Here is a 19,045-nt window from a genome sequence, read left to right as displayed (position 1 = left end):
AGAAGACAACTCCAACTTAGCAGACAGGCCAGATGCTCCAGCTCTCCAAGGCTGAGTACTGCATGCCACTTACCATGATAACGGACACCCCGGTGGTGGTGCTGTTCTGTTTGGGGAGCGCATTATTAAAGTGCTGTTTTAGTTTACCTGTGACCTCAGCTTGCATATTATTCTCCTGGGAGGCATCATCCTACAGAAAAAAAAAAGAATCAAACTGATTTCTGATCCTCAACATTTAAGTTGCCCTGTCTTTAACAGTTATCTCCCCATCAGCCTCATGACCTCTTCCGAAACAGGCCCATTTTAGCCACAGGATTAAGGAAATAATATTCAAAAATAATTGTTGCAGCTGAATAGCTCAGTAGGCGAGTGCTTGCCTGCCATGTCCCAGGTCCTGGATTCCATCCTCAGCATGGCAAACACACACATAAAAGACTTTATTGTTATTCAGCAGTGTCATGCCCTCAGAAGGACCTGGTCCCATCCACTCCCTCCTAGAGAAGGCCAAAGGGAAAGCACAGGTCCCCACTAACAGAAATATACAGTATACATCCTCCCATGAAAACATAAAAATTAATAGTTCATCATTTTAACCCAGAATTCATGCCTGGTACGGTGATGCATATCTATAGTTCTGATTACTTGGTAGACTGAGGAGGAAGTATGGGTTGAGCCCGAGTTTGACCCATTTTTAAGTTAAAAAATAAGTTCTAGGAGTAGGGGCTGGTGGATCAGTGGTGGAGAACATGCTTTAGCATGCTTGAGGCTCTGTGCTCAGTCCCTGATACAGAAGTTTAGTTCGTAGTCTTTGTTCTTCACAAAGAGACATGGCATCTCATCCCCTCCTTCCTCCAGGAGCAAATCCCTTGCCCCAGGAAAGCAGTAAGCAGGGTAATGGAGGTGTACAGGATGACACAACCCTGTGGCTAATTAAATCACTCTTTGGAAGTCTTAGAAATGGAGGGAGAACCAACTCTAGTTCACTGTGTTCCTTCAAAACCCAGAAGGAGCTCTGCTGAACACCACATTCTCTCTGTCACCTCTGGAAGAGACTGTGAATTGCCTCTTGGCTCATGAGAGGACATTGCCATGACTACATACCATGACAACACAGAGGTCACAGACTGAAACACTCATCTCTGAGGAAAGTACAAATCCCAGAACAAGCAAGCAGGACATGTGCTAGATCACTTTGGTTGTCAACCTGACACACCTGGGAAGAGGGAACTTTCAATTGGGGGATTCTTCTCTATTGAACTGTCCTGTCCCCATGGGCATGTGTGGGAAGAATTTCTCTATTATTGACTGATGTGGGAGGTTCCAGCCCATTGTGGGTGGTGATACCCTTGGGCAGGTGGTCCTGTGTTGTGTAAGAAAGCAGGCTGAGCACAGGCTGGAGGAGCAAGTTAGCAAGTAGCATTCCTCCATGGCCTCTGCTTCAGTTCCTGCCTCCAGGTTCCTGCTTGTGCTCCTTCCCTGGCTTCCTTCAATGAAGGGCTATACTGCAAGCTGAAATAAACCCTTTCTCCCCAAGCTGGTTTTGGTCAATGTTTTATCACAGCAATAGCAAGCAAACTAGGACAACACATAAGGGTTTTTAAAGAGCATCATAGGCAACCCCATCACTTCACAGATGAGTAAACTGAGGTCCAAAATGTAACAGACTCTCCAGGTTACAGAGCAGGATCAAAATTTCTGGTTTCGGCCACCTCCTCCCAGGGCTCTCTTCATGCTACCTGCTCATCAGGACAGACATACTGTCTATCTCAGAACTTGAATGCACAACTTCACCTGTGTATAACACAGCATAGGCATGCTGCTGGCCATGCAATATTCAGGCATTCATTCCCTGGAAGTGGGTACTTACTGACACCCAGGGGTGACTCAGGATTTGTCCTGCTGTGCACCGAGCTTCAACATTTACCTGAAGCATCTGACTGATTAATTCCTATAAAGACAAGAGAGGGGAGGAAAGGGGAAGGGGAAGACCAAAGGAGGAGAAAGGATAATTCCAGCATAAATACAGAAATCAAAAGCCAGCACAGCAGCTGTGCCATTTGAGCTTGAAGCCAACACCACCCACACTCTAGGTGGCTAGGAGGCACAAACAGCACTGCCAAAAGGAAAAGTCTCCCTTGAACCTACAGGAACCCGTATACTCTCCCCTACGACCTCTGGTCTTTATCATCATTCTACAGTGTAATACTGCAGTATTTTCCTTTTCACCATTTGGTATATATCATGAGTTCATTCTTATATTCTAAGAGTGTTCAACACAAATTTCTTGAAAAAGCAAAAGAATGCATGTTCAGAGGTTCAAAGAACAGGGGAGGGGGTTATTGCAAGCCAGGAAGACAGCTGGTCGAGGTTTCAGAATCTGCTTAAGAACTTCAGAGACTCCACTGAGGGATAAGCTTACAGAAGGACCACACCTTGAAAGCCAAGTCCCTGGAGCCCCAGACTGGGTCACTCTAGCATTACATGATAGGTGAGGCCCTCACAGGGCATGCAGAAACCCACAGGAACAGCCCTACACAGTACCTTGGCAGAGTCTGTGATGTTGTCCCAGTAGGGGGCTGGAAACTCTAGCTTCCCAGCCAAGATCTGGTCAAAGAGATCTTCCTGGAGATTGTTCTCACTGAGAAGTGACAATGAAATACAAGAAAAGATTCAGTTGCGTGGCATTTCTTAACAACAGGAAGAGGAGTCAGAGCTCTGGCTTGGGCATTTCTCAGTTATGCACCTGCACGGCGAGAACAAGTTTCTCCTCCTAGATGATAAGCCAAAATACATTCCTATAGGCCTGTGAACCACAGAGACAGAGAAAGTGACTAAAGAAATCTGCGTAATGGGTACAGAGTTTCAGTTTAGAAAGATGAAAAAAAATCTGCAGGTAGATGGTGTTGATGACTGCACAAAAATACCAGTGTACTTAATGCCCCTGTACTCTTGAAAATGGTTAAGACAGGAGCCAGGCGTGGTAGTATGCCTTTGAGCACCAGACACTTGGAGGACTAAGGCAGGATTATCACCTGACCCAGAGGTGCAAGACCAACCAAGGCAACATGGCCAGAGCCCATCTTGGGGGGGGGGGGGAAATTTTATGTTCCATGTTATATATATTTAACACACTAAAAACCAGTAAGAAAAAACAGAACCTACAAGTAATGGAAACCCTGGGGACGGCGCAGCCTCATTCGTCTCTCAAAGCACCAAGTGGAAAGCAGCTCTGCTCAGCCTTCCTCTTGCCACGTTTTCAATGGATCAACAAAGATGAGTAAGACAGCCGACACCTGTAAAACCGCGTTCAGAACCTAGAATTTCTTTTTAAACTCATGACATAACTAGCTCACTATGTTCAGTGTGAGAAAAAGAACCAGAGATACCAGAGCTCGACTTGCTCAGGTCAAGACAAAGTCACCCCAGCTGCCCCACGGTGGACATCTCCCAACCTACATTGGCTGTCCCTTTCCTGAACACTCAGTGATGAGTAAGGAACAAATGGTACTCCATTTAATGGAAGGTGCCAGCAGAACGTAAAAATACCAAAGGGAAAGATTCAGAATGTCAGACACCCTCAACCTCACATAAACTTCTCCACAGTCACAGAGCCCCTGCATCTGGTGAGCACATGAGTGTCTAGAGACAGGAAGACATCTTTAACTTTCTTGGGCTATCACAAGCCCCAAGAGAAAACCTAGAATGGACTACTATGGTCCAGATTAAAATCTAGGAGTGTAAGTCAGTAACTAGCTGGCAAGAATATACATTTCTTAGAATTTCTCCACTGAGCCTTCAGAGTTTTGCCACCCACCCCCTCAAAGGTGATAAAAAGTGTGGTATCCTTAGAAGCAGATCACTAAGGGGTGTCTAGAGACAGTTGCCAGGGCTATATGATAACATGGCTGCCTTGCGTCTGCTAGATTTAATAGAAGCATTTGTGAGCGTTTTGGGTGTCCACTACATGGAAACGAACACAGCAGAAGGCTCAGGGTCCACTGAGGAGCCAGAGCTGGTGAACAACTAGGTAGAGGTCCCTGTGCAAAGTGAGTGGCACAAACTTCTTCAAGGTAGCAAAGTGTTTTCTCTCCTTCACACGGCTACATCCCTATAAACCAATTCAGCTCAATGCTCCCTCAAAATGAGTGAAAAACACACCTAAGAACACAATGAGATTTTACAGAAACCCTTGGAAGCCAGAGGATGACAGATGCTAGAAGCCTTTTAAAATTATCCACTTTTGGCCATTCCCATTATTACTCCTCATCTCTGCTTTATCTCCCCCCAAATCTCAAGCAGCTTATATCGTGTAACTCATACAGGTTTGATTTCGCCAATACCTAATTAAAGGCTGGAAGTCTGTCCATAGCAGCTATGTACATGACAACAGTTCATGAGCTCTTGGCAATACAATCCCAACTCAGCAAACTCAGAGAAACCCCACAATTAAAATGGACCTCAAAGAGCAAGGCTGTCAACTGCCAGAGCCGTGGCACTCATGGGGAGACAGGACTCTGCAGTCTGCCCTTCCTGGTAGTCCTGTATGAACTGCTACTCTGATTGAGTCCATACTGGATTTACCATCACATTTGCATGTTTTTTTATTCTAAAACAATACATCCCTTAGATCATATGGCTACAAACCTAACACTGTGCATGAAGACCTCAAAACCAACACGAGTCTTTCAGTGACAGATTATGAAAGGTTCAGAAAAGGCAGCCTGACAATGTCAGCTATTTTGAACACATTCAAACATGAGAGAGTGGGGGGTGGGTAAGAGAGAATGACTCAAGAATCTCAGAACCTTACAAACACATTTTATCAGCAGCTCTAAGCACAGCCTTGTTTGGGGAAATTTGGATATCTTTGAAAATCAGTTTTCTTCATAAAGATGAGTCTAATGTCGGGGAGGGAAGAATAAAGGAAGGAGATCAGAAATCAAGCTAGGACTTAAAACCTAAAGGTCTTCAAAGAATAAAAGCAAGGTGTCACCACAAGGGACACTGACACTGTAAATTCCAAATAACGATTTTACTTCAAAAGCTTTGGATTAAAGTCATAGTTTATATAAAAAAAATAGTTAGAAATGTTTGTTTAAAGGACTTTCACTTTAGATAATTTCTGTTTTAAGAGAGAGTCTCATGTAGCCTAGCCTGACCTCAAACTCACTATGTAAGACAAGGATGGCCTTGAACCTCCTCAACCAAAGGCTTCTAAGCAAGCCTCCTACCAATGGAGCTCCATTCTCAGCCCTGGGTACATGTTTAAGTAGTCTGTTCTATACTCTCATCATTTAAATTGCCATTTCCTTAATTTTCCACATGTTTTATGTTACAGTAGGTTATAAACTCTACATAGAATGCCTGTGTGCTGTGACTAGGCTTCTAAAACTGGGGTTTCACAGCACAGATTATCCCATTAAAGAAGAGGAAAGCATTCTTTTACAATTTAAAAGTAAGACAGCATGGTTGGGCACCTGCTCCTGAATATGATAAACCAGGGCTGCAGCCTTCAGAATGTGCTGTTCTACTTTTGATCAGCCATTCTCATCTCTAGATCTCACAAAGCTGTCGCTGCCCGCTGGTGACGCCCATGATAAATCCATTCTAGCCAACTTGAACCTCACTTCAGTTAAGACAAAAGAAAACTCCCTGGCTGCATTGGTAACTAGAAACACTAGAGGGAGTTGTAAGCATACACTCCCTTAACCCTGGACCCCCACCCCCACCCCCAAATCCATTTCTCTTGATCTCAACTTGGGTTAGCCATGGAGGGGAACTCCATGTTAACTGGTCCTCATCACCTGCTAGCAAAACACACCATCCTTCTACAATTGTCTTGCTTCCCCAGCAAGTCATCACCAAAGTCAGCCTAGGGCCCAAATGACCATAAAAACGACCATAAATTATTACACCCCCTCCCATCTGGTGAAATACAGAGTCAGTTCATTTCCTCTGCGTTTACTCTAGGTTTAGCTACCCCTGAGCTAGTCAAATAAGCAATACTCAATTCTTCTTGATCACTATCCTTGTGATAAAAGTCTCTACATGTAAGACCCTCAAAAGCAGAGGCTAACATTTTTGTGTCATTCTGCTAACAGTAATCATCAACAAAAATATTGTTGAATCCGCCAGGCGTGGTGACGCACACCTTTAATCCCAGCACTTGGGAGGCAGAGGCAGGCAGATATTTGTGAGTTTGAGGCCAGCCTGGTCTACATAGCGAGTTCCAAGACAGCTGGGGCTCCAGGGAAACCCGGTCTCAAATTATTTTGATATATCACAGTGAAAGATTTATCGTCCTCTTTTTTTTTTTTTTTTTTTAAAAAAAAAAAAAAAAAAAAAAAAAAAAAAAAAAAAAAAAAAAAAATTGTTGAATCCAACTGAAAAAAATCTGAGAATTTTTAAAATTTTAAAACTTTCTAATTTTTCCCCAGGCCTGAAAGTTTTCATAACAAAATGTTTGGAACAATATAAACTGTTTTTTAAATTTACTGGCCCATACAACACTATAACTAGTACAACACAGACTAAAAGTTTGTGTTTCCTCAAAACTCATTATGTTGAAAAAGCAAATACCCTGGGGGACAGCCTTAGGAGATAACAGGTCAAGAGGGTAGAGCCTTCACCAGTAGGATTACAGAATCCTGATAAAAGGCCTAGAGGGGTTACCTCTTGGTGTAAGAGTGCCTACCTAGCAAAAGGCCTGGGTTGAATCTACAACACCACAGACACTGGGGATAAGTTCCTAGAGCACTCTCTCCCTTTCCCGCTCTGCTGTGTGCCAGTGAGTATCAAAGATGGCTGCCTCTGAACAGAGTGGGCCTTTACCAGGAAGCAAACCTGCTAGTGCTTTGATCATGACCCTCCCACTTCCAGCACTGTGAAAATTAAGTCTCCAGTCTTAATAAGCCACATAGTTTGTGGTATTTCCTTACAGCAGTTCCAATGATCTAAAATCACAGCTGCAAGGACTGTGCACTTAGAATAGTGCCTGGTAAACAGTAGCAAATCACCAAATAAAGTGAAGGAGGGGCTAAGTGAAAAGAGAGCTCAAGAAAACATAGAAAAGCAAACATGTACTAGTAAATGAACTTCTGCCTCAAAGTTATTTCTTCTGTCCCAGAAGAGGAGATGAAGCAGGTTCAAAGAAGAGCTGCTGCCAACATGGCTGGCTCAGCCTAGACCAACATATAGGCTGACCAGGCTGCTAACATGTCAGTGGCTCATTGTGTCTATCCTGCTCTCACCGGGGAAATGGGGTTGCCCATGTCAGGCCTGCTGATGCCAAAAGTTTCTGTAATTCTACTTCTCAGCTAATAAATAATACCTGAAGGACTACAACAAATTTAAAGAGTTCCTGTTTTTTTGAAACAAAGTTGAATGCTTTGGAAAAAAAGTGAGTTTATATATAAAAGTGAGGTTTTTTTATATAAAAAGTTGTTTAAAACACAGCGCTCAAACTAAGTCAAAGTAACAACTACCAAAAACTTGAAAAGAACACACCTGGGAGATTCAGATCTCCTCACAATGATCTTGAAATCTTACTTTCCTTTAAGAAGATGGAAAAACTGGAATGTGTAGACACTATACTATGGACGTATTTCATAAAAGAACGGCCACAAGAAATTCAAGACCACATGCAAAGAAAAGGTATGGTGAGGCTGGGTGCAGCTCAGAGTCAAAGCACATGCGTAGCATACATGATTCCTGTGTTCAAGCACCAACACACAAAAGCACAAATCAAAATGCCAAATAATAAATAAAAAATATAGCCAGTGGGGCAGGAGAGATGACTCAGCAGTTAAGAACACTGGCTGTTCTTGCAGAAGACCCGGGTTCAAATCCCAGCATCCACATGGAAGCTAACAACTGTCCGTAACTCCAGTCCCAGGGGATCCAACAGCCTCTTTTGACCTCCGCGGGCATTGCACGACACAGGCACACTTACCTACATGCAGGCAATACACGCATACACATAAAATAAAATAAAATAAAATTAAAAAAAAATATAGCCAATGAATATAGATTAATAGCCTGTAAATTAGGATAAACAGCCAAAGGTGTATTTATATTTTAAACTGGCAATTTTATTCACCAGTTTTGGGTTCTTCCTGCCAGGAGCAAAGTAAGAATTTATTATTTCAAACATTGTTAGCAAAACTGCACTGACCTTCGGAATGGTGGGAATCCACAGAGCAGTATGTATGTGATCACACCTGCTGCCCAGATGTCCACCTTCAGGCCATATCTGGAAAAGACAGTGTGGGACTACTGATATACTCCTGAGTGTCTTCCACGTTCCTGGAGTTCTGTCTTTGGTAGGAAATGGGGGGTGTCTTTGTGCTGTCAAGTTGTTCATGTCACACAGAGGCATGAATTATCCATTGGGAAAAAAACATCTGTTTTTCTCTCAACTTACCCACAATCAGCAACTAATGCCCCATCCCAAAACTAAGCATGGGACAGAAGGACAGGCCTAGGGCTTTTGGCCAGGTAAGAACAAACTATGTCCTGAGGTCAAGGTCATGGTACAGGGCTCAGGTCATGGTACAGGTCATGTCTCCCTGCTTCCCAGTCTTCCTTCATGGGACGCACTGAACACACAAAGCGGTGTTGATAACAACGCAGCAGAATCTCACCCAGTTTCAGCAATGATTTCTGGGGCCACATAAGTTGGTGTGCCACAGACTGTGAACAAGGGTCCTTCCACCACCGTCGCCAACCCAAAGTCTCCCAACTTCAGAGATTTGGTTCCATCGGGGTATTCACACACCTACAACAGAGACCATCCAACAATCAGGATTTTTTTTTCTCAACAATTATGAGAGAGCCCATGGAATGAAACAGGAGACACACATTTATTTTAAAACTCAAAAGAAATCTCTTCTGGTGGTAATACCATGATTTATATTTACTGCTTTAAAGAGCTAATAGTCTCTTTAGAGATTTTTGCACAACTATGTGAAATTATTTTCCATCTTTGTAGAAAGTATGTAATTGCCTAGGAATCTAACAAACCCCTACAGTTGCTTATGCAATCAGAGATAGAGATGGCTGCTTGCATGACAATCTAGAGAGAGGCCTCAAAGTCAGCAGGCAGAAAATTGACCTGTGCTTAATGCAGGCTAATACTAGAGAGCTCCAAGAAAGGGTGCTACATTCACCAAGGCACAAGGTGTTCTCCAAGAGTCTTGTACCTTTCTTTGGAAATTAAAATTAGAGTGGGGCTGGCAGCCCTGCTTTCTGGACATCCAATGAAATATGAATTATTATATGCTCTCTTTTGGATCTGTGTATGGTGCTGAGGACTGAACCCAGGGCCTTATGCATGCTAAGCATGCAGCTCTGCCACTAAGATACACCCCTAACCTAAACTATAAATAGTATATGAGAAAATCCTTGTAAGCTAGAAAAAAAAAGTGCACCTGGGGCTTAGACAGCACAAAAACGAACAGCTACTTGACTCATCTGGCATGGGGCCTGAGAAAGTCACCTACCCTCTCTGAGCATGCTTGTCTGGGAAGTGGGGTAATTCTTCAGGAGTTGTTGTAAGGGTTTAATAAGATAAAGGCAAAGAACAGGGGCTCAGTAAACATTCTTTCCAGTTCCTTGAAGAATCAGCTGGTGAGAAGAGAGGATCACTTTATTGGAAATGTTATAAAAAGCTAGAATGATATGCATGTTCACATCTCTGAAAAGCATTTTGGTAATATATATGATTTCCTAATTTGGTTTATCATCTTTAACCCAGTAAACCTACATCTAAGAATATACTCTAAAGGAAGAGAAATAAACCCAAAGGTTGTACACAGGATGCCAATATCACTATGATTTTTAAACACTGTAATCAACACAATTGGCTGATAGGGCAGTGACTAAGTAAATTATAATACATTAAAAAATTATACAGCTGCTAACAAGCTCTTTTCAAATAAATGTTTACCATATGAGAGCCAATGACTATATTATATAAAGTAAAAAGCACTAAAACATATGACATGTGCATCAAATCCTATCCCCCAGATGCCAATAGGTCTGTCTCAGGGAAACGACTGTTTGGGGGGCACACTAAAGCTACTTTAACTTTCTTCCTTAGAGCTCAGCAGTTTCCAGTCTGTTCACATGATCACATATAATGTTACTGTAATTAAGAAAAATTCATTTATTCATTTTATGTACAAGCCAACTCTCCTGAAAGGATAAAAGCCTGAACATTATATTCCAAATAGACAGTTTTGGAAGTCAATAAGCACATGCAACAGCGTAATTCAGGACTGCCTCTGTAATCCTTAACTTGCTAACATACACTGTCTTTTGTGTGTTGATTCTGAAAAGCACTGAATTTCAGAGAACAATAACTGTAGAGGCAAAATCTATGTGAATGTCTCCATTTTGTATTTTAAACAGTTTGCTTTTCCTCATAGTTTACCACTAAACTTTTGTTTCAATCACTACAAACTACAGAGGAAGAAATTTTAGAAAATGGTGTTTTGACAAGATAAGCATATTAATAATGTCATCCACTTAGGGGAATGATTTATACCATCATCAACAGAAAGCTGGAGACCCTGTGGGCTTCCTCTGCCATCACCCCAAGTTTTACAGCCCCTGAAAGGACACTCTGCTCCCACTTCCATTTCCTGCATGTCTTCATCTGCTAAAGAACATCACTCGCCTTGGAATTTACAGTGTCTTATGTGCTTATGCACCATGCGTGTGCACTGCATATGCATCTCTGTGACTTTCACGAGCCCTAGGAGTAATGGTGAGGATTCTGAGCCCCTCTAAGATATGCATCATTTGGAGTGAGCCCCACAACTCAGTAGAAGCATGTTCAAAGAAACAAATGATCTAGCCTGCAGTCACAGAGTCCAGAGTCTTAGTCACACCACAAAGGACAACTTTCCACCCATTATGTTTAATGTAAACATTAACAAGAAGAACAATCTAATGCAATTAGTTAAGATTTATGATGCATTTACTGAAACCAAAACATCAGAGCAAAATTCCCAAAGTAACTACAGTGGTAAGAACAGTGTAAGCACAGTTTCCTAAATGTCTGCATCATAAGTCAAACAGACTCATTAATGTCTTTGTTATCTTATTTTTGTAACTCATTAGGTACTGCTTTTTGTTTTTTGAAAAGTGTTTATTTTAAACACTCACTTTGGAGATGCCTAGAAGTACTTAGGGGCTGTTGTCAGATACTGTCTCAGAAGCAACATTTTTCACATCCCCTATCAAGAACTCAAGAGTCAGATTCAGGAGCACAAATAGAAAGGGAATGAACAGTCTATGGTTACTGAGTTACGTCAGGGCAAGTGGCTCTCCTCGCTAAACAAGAAAGGGAAGTGTCACTGGGACAGACAAGTCTGAAATACTAGTATTTGGTCTGAATCATCTCTTCCCAGTACTAGACACAGAAAAGTACGTAAGATATTAGTAACCTTCCAATCTTAGCTGGAGATTCTCTTCAAATATTTAAGGAAAATTAAATGTACACTGTACATCATATGACAAAGACACACATGTGACAATACTTTATGAAACTGACTTTGGAGCTGGGAGTATAGCTCTGCAGTGAACTTGCCTACCATGCACAAGGCCCTGGAAGGACGGGAGAAAGGGAAATGGCTACTACAAAGAGAAGAATAAAAGAGCAGAGGTTCTCAAGGCTTTCTGGCAGGTATCGGTTCTCTCCAGTGACATATCCTCAAGAACTCTGCAGATTTAAACAAATTCTCTCAAACATCCCATTAGACTTGGATAGGGACCACACTGGCCAACCAGAAAGAGAAATGCCCCCTACATTTTGCAGACAAGGAAACAGAGGCTCAAAGGACTCAGGTTAAGCAGCCAAGCAGGCTCTGCAGCCAGGACCCTATTCATCCCACCATACCACTCTGCAATGGATTCTGTATCTACATGACAGTAGACCCACCAGATGCCAGACTGCAGCCCTCACGTGCAGTTTCTGACTGAACTTAAACTACAACTGTGAGAACTCCAGCCTTGCCACATTCAAATGCCTCACCACACACTGAGGGATGCTCAGTCAAAAGTGGCTGGCAGAACAGAGAAATTTAAAATGTGAGGAATGCAGGTTCACATCCAAAGTGAATCCCACATGCTCTCTAAATAAAATGCCAGCGCAATGATTTAGAAGGCCTTCAAATATGAGAAACCAGACCTCTTCTCTCCTCGGTCCCCAGAACTCCTGGAAAAGCTGAATTTATCACTAGTCTCCCATAGTTAACAGTGACAGGGCACCACCAGGCTGCAAGTCACAGCATTAATGGCCCCCTCCATGCTCCCTGACATGGCGACCCATACATCTCTGCCAGCAGGCTTTTAAATTATGACACTGCTACCAGGGAAGGGGATGCAAATCAGATGTCAGAATGCCCTGGTGTTTGAAAACTGAGTTAGTTCTCAGACAGGAAGAGGCTGACAGTTGTACTGGGTATTTACTTTCAGTGTCTCAATGGCACTTTCTCCTCCCAGGATGATGCCCATCTGCTGATTACACCTACAGATATACAAGTAGTTTGGTTTTTAATGGTTGACACATATGCTGCCCAGAAATACAGAAGTTGCTAAGGCCATTTCTGGAGTCTGACCCACAGACTTTCTACATTAACCATCAGTTTTATCACCATCCTCTTCCTCCCCTTCGGGTACCACAAGGCCATTGATGCCGAACTTTTAAAAAGAAATAAAAACTGATTTAGATGAGAGGAGGAACCTGAATCTGACTTCATGGTTATATTCTGATACATAAGGAGTTGGAGACACCAGTGCTCATACATTATCTACCCTTGATACACTATCTATCTTGGGGTGGTTGTAGATTCTGAGAAGACTATGCACATTAAGAGACTGAGTGACAGGCTGTGGGTGTAGCTCAGGTAGATTGCTTCATCACATGAGAAAGGCCCCGTGTTAAATTCTTAGTGACACACACACACACGCACACAAAATAGTGCTTGGGACTAAGCATGGTAGAGCGAACACACAGGGGTAGTCCTGGCTTCTCAAGAAGCTGAGACAGGAGGAGCTCTCAAGCTTGAGAATCCAAGGCCAGCCTGGAAAACATAGTAAGATACCATCTCTTTAAAAGAAAAAAAAATGCTCAGAAACAAGGTCTCATGACGTAAGAATATAGCATAAGAAGGTATCTTGGGGATGGAAGCCAAGTCTAACCAGAAATTAACTTATGTTTCATATATGCCTTAAACATAGAGCCTGAAGATAATTTCATATATTATTTTAAGTTATTTTGTGCAAGTAACAGTGTTTCAAAGCATGGAATTCTTCACTTGTGGTGATATGCTGGTATTCAAAAAGTATCTTTTTTTATTTGATTTTGGTTTCTGAGACAGGATCTCACTTTGTAGCCCAGGCTGGCCTCAAACTTACTGTACTATACAGATGTGAGTCACCATGCCCTGCTCTCAAAGAATATTTTGTAGTCCTTTGAATTTCATATTTTGGTTTTATAATGTTACACGTGTATAATTCCCTCCAGGAAGAAGATAGTAAGAATTCTGGCTACAAAGTATGTAAGTAGCTGAGGCCATTTCTGGAGTCTAACCCCACAGCCTTTCTACATAAACCGTTAGTGTTACCACCACCTCCACTGTGATCAGAGGACTGTCTCCAGTGAGTAAGCTGAATTTGTCAAGGTCCACCATGACAGTGACTTAAGTATAGGTTAAAGGTGAGTGCCATGCTGGGTCAGATGGAGAAGGGTTATAAAAGGTCAAGAGGCCAGTAAAACAGACTAGGACCAGAGTATGAAGGCCCCTGAATGTCACAGGAGAATGACTTTCATTTTATAGAATGAACCAAATGACAATCTTAAGCAGAAAAAAATAACATTTTAGTTCAGTTTCCACATCCACAAAGCTGAGGGGAATGGACGCTTTCCAAAACTCTGTTCTGCACAGGAATGAGCGTCTGTGCTCTGCTTCCGTCCCCGCAGTTCCTCTACGGGTCTCCAACTTACTCTTCAGAGTTTTGGCCCCATAAATTCCTGCTCTCCTTTCTTCAGTTAGTATCACTGCCTTAAGTTGGGATGGTTAAGGTTCCCCAGAGGCCCATGTGCTAAGGGCTTAGTCCCCAGGGTGGTACTAATGGGAGATGGTGGGACCTTCAGGAGGCAGAACTTTGTGCAAGGTCCTTATAACATCATGTGCTCTCGAAAGAGACTGAGAGACCTTAGTCCCTTTTCTTCCATTCTTTTCTCCTGGATTATAAGGTGAGCGGTGTGCTCTACCGCATGCTTTTCACAACTACCATCAGGCAATCGCACCATCCGTTGACCTAAGGCAATGGGTCCACCTATCTTAGTCTAGAACCTCCAGCACCAAAAATCTTTTCTCTTTGCATGTTAATTATGTCACATGTTCTATTGCAGTAATATGAAGTTGACTAACAATCATCAAAAGAAATATAAAAATGCATTTCTAATGCCTGGAAAACAAAAATTTCAGTTTGAGAAACTGATCAGGGTTTTGTGGGGTATGTGCATGCAAATACTCCCCAATCAGCTTGAGCTTGCTGATTTTCTTAAGTCTCTCTCTTTGTTTCTGATTGCAATATTGGTTTAGACTCTTAAAATGTCGTTGTTTGTATGTGATTGTGTACAATGAATCACAATCATCCTAAAGGAACCAGAAACGAGATGAAAAAAAAAAAGCAGAGATTTTGAACGCACCAAGAGATTCTCAGGCTTGATGTCTCTGTGTACGATACTGAGGCTGTGCAGATACCGGAGGGCGTTGGCCAGGTTGTACACCATGGCGCTGCCATCTCTCTCAGTGTACTTGGTTGAAGAAGTAATTGCATCAAAGAGGTCTCCACCCTAAAAGATACAAGAGAGTTTATCAAAGTGCCAACAGTACAGTCCTATGAGGGTAAGAAGGGTGGCTTATCAGCTTGGAGTAGACAGAGCAAGGGGCACAAGTGCCACTCAGATGGACGTGTACAATAATGAAAGAGGCAGAAGACTGCTTTCCAATTAGGTCCCTTGGGAATACTGCAAGCCTTGGCATTTGACACCAGTAAAACCTGTCTATTCTCTTACTTTGACTAATTCCATCACAAGAAAGAGCTCAGTTGCTGTTTCCATCTCTTCGACCAGCATGATGATATTGGGGTGCTTCACCCGACGCAGTATGGACACTTCATTCTCTATCAGGTGTTCCTGTCAAACAAAGGGTATAGAGAGGGACGTCAAAAACCACAGAACCTTCTGCTCTGTCCCCATAGTCTGGAGGACAACAGAACACAGTCTGCACATCTGATACCAAAGGAAGCACCTGTCTTGGCACACAGACAACCACACCCTGGCCGACCTAACTCTCCCAGGACAGGACAGGCCACTAACAAACATCTCATTGCCATGAGGCAAAAGAAACCGCCCTCTGAGAATGCCCAGAAAGACCCAGTACTGCTGCACTGATACATACAGTGCACACCTCTACTCCAACAATGGCACCGAGGACAGTGGGCACACAGCACTGTGCCTTCTGTACGTAAGCCAGACCAGAACCACTTTATAAGTTCAGTAACATACATGCGAAAATAAGACAAATAAAAAGGCTTGGTACACTGATGGCACACAAGTTCTGAGATTCAAGTGCTTGATGGTTACCAGTAGAAATTTTAATTTTATGTTGAAATTCAAGAAAAAACTTCCTTCCTCTATGAATGGATATGAAATCATTCACAAGATAGATGCCCCTTACATTCTGTATTCAGAAATCTGAAAAGGCACAGTATCAAAGGACTACCACCTTGCCTTAACTGTATTCACTTCTCCCCTGAAAACACCACCTTAGTGTTAGTCTCGGTAAGTGATGCGGTTGAGGGCTGCATTGTTATACAATGCTCACTTACAGAATTAAGAAACTATTCTTGGGCCAGGCGTGGTGGGGCATGGCTTTAATCCTAGCACTTGGGAGGCAAAGGCAGACCCATCTCTGTGAGTTCAAGGCCAGCCTGGTCTACACAGTGAGTTCCAGGACAGCTGGGGCTACAGGGAGACCCTGTCTCAAAAAGACCAAAAAAAAAAAAAACTATTCTCAATACACTAATCCATGAATTATATACACTGACTCTTCTGTTTTAAATGCTCTACTTGCTGATCCTCACTAACTTCAATGATGAATCATTTTGAATTTAGAGAATGCTCTATAAAATTTCCTAACTGCCCTCTTATACATTGAAATAAGATGCTTTTATATAAAACCTACCTTAGAAGACATCATTTACTACCTGAACACATACGCATGTGCACATGTATGTAGACACGTTTGTATTTGTTGCTAAATTTGTCCTTAGGCCTTTACTATCACGAATCTCAGCAGTGAACCTGGTATTCTGGCACAGTTTATCGCTAGTTTCAGACATCATCTCTGTTCTTCTCTTTGTGCATATTCCATGTATACATGTTTTTGCTCTAACTCAAATGCTTTCCGGTAACTGAAGGCATACATTGTAACACACAAATAAACAGCATGCAGAAAAGATCTCCTGCATCTCCTGCAGATGGCGGGTATACTGGATGTACTGTCCCTATCCAAGAAGTCACTAGATAAATGTTAGCAAGGGGCAAAAGGAACCTCTACCAGAAAACTACTCACTAATGTCAGTCACCAGGCAAGAAACCTGTGTAACATTTTAACACTTTATCTTTAGGTCAGTGCTTGGTGAGGGAATATAAGCCCACCATTTGAGCATCTAAGTCCTATGTCTCTTGTCTGTACACCATTGCTTTTGAAAGGGGAATAGTTCAGCAAAATTCAAGCTGGAATTTTTCAAAATGAAAATGATAGCTGTAAAGCTGAACATATTAGTTCGAAGGAAAGACAAAAACAAACAGTAGCATCTCACTGAGTTCAATGTGAAGACCACCACCAGGCTTTGTGTTAGGAGAATTTGCACAGACTCCTTTTAAAAAACAGGACTGGGAAGGCTTTTTGATCAGCTTAGCATTCAACAAATACTTCTAAATTTCCTTAGAAGTGATTCTCAGAACCTCACAAGTCTGGGAAGTCAGGGACAAGGCTTTCTGCTTGTTTATGAACCCCAGGCGTCTACCTCAGAGCAGGAGCACAAAGCAGCAGCCAGCACCCTGGAACCCCCATTCAGGGCGGCAGCTACACAGCCAAGCACAGTGGTCACACCGGGTAGACTCAGCAAACCCTCCACATTTATTCACATATAACGAAGCTTTCAGATGTAAAAGTAAGCAAATGGATTTACTTCACTCTACAGGAAACAAAGACAATGGCAGTTACCACCACTACAGCAAACAGGTTTCTTATTTTAAAGTGAAAGGATTATGACTTCCATTCCTCCCACCTCCTACCTGCCCATTTTCTCCAGCATTGAAGAGTCTATAAATTTGTATCTTTTCTGGGGTTGTTTCAGATGCTAATTTATAAATGTAAAGCAGTTCTTGTCAGCAGTACCCAAAGAAGCTCTTTCACATGGAGTTAACATGAGATGTCTATCACACGAAGAGACTGGTGACAAACATCCTCCACCCCAAGTTATTATCTTTTTTTCAATAGAGGGCACTTGAAAACTCTCTGGGGACCTACCAAGGAACTTCTTCCAGGGATGACAGCGCTAACTTCAAACACTGAGTGAGTATTGTGCAACATTTACCATCTAAGTTACATATTATCTTAGCTTACTGTACTGGACCAGAAAACATTATTGTTCTAATCACAGAGAGATTCTGATTTCTGTTCTGATGTGGAAGCTGTTAGTCTTTCTCTACTTTTTCTATGCCTGTCTAAAAGGAAATAATCTTTTTAAATTAATCACCATGAGAAGCAAAACAAAAGTAATGCACAAAAAGCTATTGCAGGGCTGGAGAGATGTCTCAGCAGTTAAGCACTGGCTATTTTTGCACAAGACCCAGATTCGAATCCCAGCACTCTCATGGCGGCTAACAACTGTCTGTCACTCCAGTTCCAGGGGATCCGACCCCTTCTTCTGGCCTCCATGGGCACTGCACATGGGTGTACTTAACATACATGCAGACATAACAGTCATACAAGTTAATTAATTTTAGAAAGCTTTTGCAACCCACAGGTAGTCAGTCCTTAACATATAAATATATTCTCTAGCTTATATTTTTCAAACTGTCTATACACAGACTATGAGTATCGCTTCTGCCTTCAACCAGGTGAACTTGGGTTATTGAATTCTCTGCCTTCCTTCCTTAAAGTGATTCATGGATTCTAACTTTAAATAATTTTCATATGAATCTTTCCATCTCTGTGTGGTAAATGACAAAGAAGACTGTCTTTGTCCATGATGGTTTTTAACAATATAGAAAGAGAAGACTGTAGAACCCTGAGACCCTCTTCATTCACCCGCTACCCCCCAATCCCTCCAGACCCCCACTAATTGCTCTTTTAGCTTCTGTAAAACGCTTGGCTGCTGCTTTAGACATGCCTAAGCATACCCTGGCATGCCCTGACCCCCGCCTGCTATTCCCCACCCCCCTTCCAGGAAACTATAGATTAAGCATAAAAACTGCCCTATAAGGTAAAAACGGAGACTCCTGGCCCCACAGGTAACAGTCAGCACATTCCACAGCTCTGAGAATAGCACCTACCAATAAGAAACTTCCAGGGCTGCATCTTATACATCCAATCAGTTTAAAATTATGTTGGCGCGTGCGAGCTCCTTGAACCAACCAGATGTATCTTCGGTATCCCCCTCCTCTCTTTGTCTAAAACCTATAAAAGGCTCCACTCTCCCTTACTCTGGGCTCTCAGCACGGGCTCTCTGGGCTCTCAGCACGGATCCGTTGAGTTGGTGAGGTCTGAGAGCCCGAGCTTAAGCCCGAATAAACCATAAACCTTTGCTTTTGCATTTTGGTGTGTTGGGTCCTCGGTGGTCTTTTTGGGGTCCAGTGGATGAGGTACAACAAGACGAGGGGAAACAAAGACTCAAGTCTACAACTTTTCTGAACTGAACATCATCTTTTAGAGCCCTTCCCTCAATTATTATCTGC

The 19,045-nt window shown here is 42.4% G+C and overlaps 1 protein-coding gene across 19 annotated transcripts in view; it reads right to left on the bottom strand.

The window, feature by feature from the left end:
- Positions 1 to 19,045, bottom strand: part of Dclk2 (doublecortin like kinase 2) — a 167,217-nt gene that overhangs the window by 7,125 nt on the left and 141,047 nt on the right. For 13 of the 19 annotated variants that reach the window (XM_029556722.1, XM_029556721.1, XM_029556723.1 and 10 more), the window contains 7 exons: positions 15,092 to 15,211; positions 14,723 to 14,869; positions 8,643 to 8,776; positions 8,174 to 8,251; positions 2,542 to 2,638; positions 1,868 to 1,948; positions 74 to 190 (listed from right to left, as the gene is read on the bottom strand). In XM_029556722.1, the coding sequence (XP_029412582.1) occupies positions 74 to 190; positions 1,868 to 1,948; positions 2,542 to 2,638; positions 8,174 to 8,251; positions 8,643 to 8,776; positions 14,723 to 14,869; positions 15,092 to 15,211 (774 nt within the window). The remainder of the gene's footprint in view (positions 1 to 73; positions 191 to 1,867; positions 1,949 to 2,541; positions 2,639 to 8,173; positions 8,252 to 8,642; positions 8,777 to 14,722; positions 14,870 to 15,091; positions 15,212 to 19,045) is intronic. The other 6 variants (XM_008854247.3, XM_017803509.2, XM_029556730.1 and 3 more) reach the window with 3 other exon arrangements.

Source organism: Nannospalax galili, unplaced genomic scaffold (assembly GCF_000622305.1).
Source record: "Nannospalax galili isolate Female #2095 unplaced genomic scaffold, S.galili_v1.0 scaffold305, whole genome shotgun sequence".
In the NCBI taxonomy this organism is placed as follows: domain Eukaryota; kingdom Metazoa; phylum Chordata; class Mammalia; order Rodentia; family Spalacidae; genus Nannospalax; species Nannospalax galili.
The sequence above is the reverse complement of the archived record's forward strand: the minus strand, read 5'-3'. Positions and strand labels throughout refer to the sequence as shown.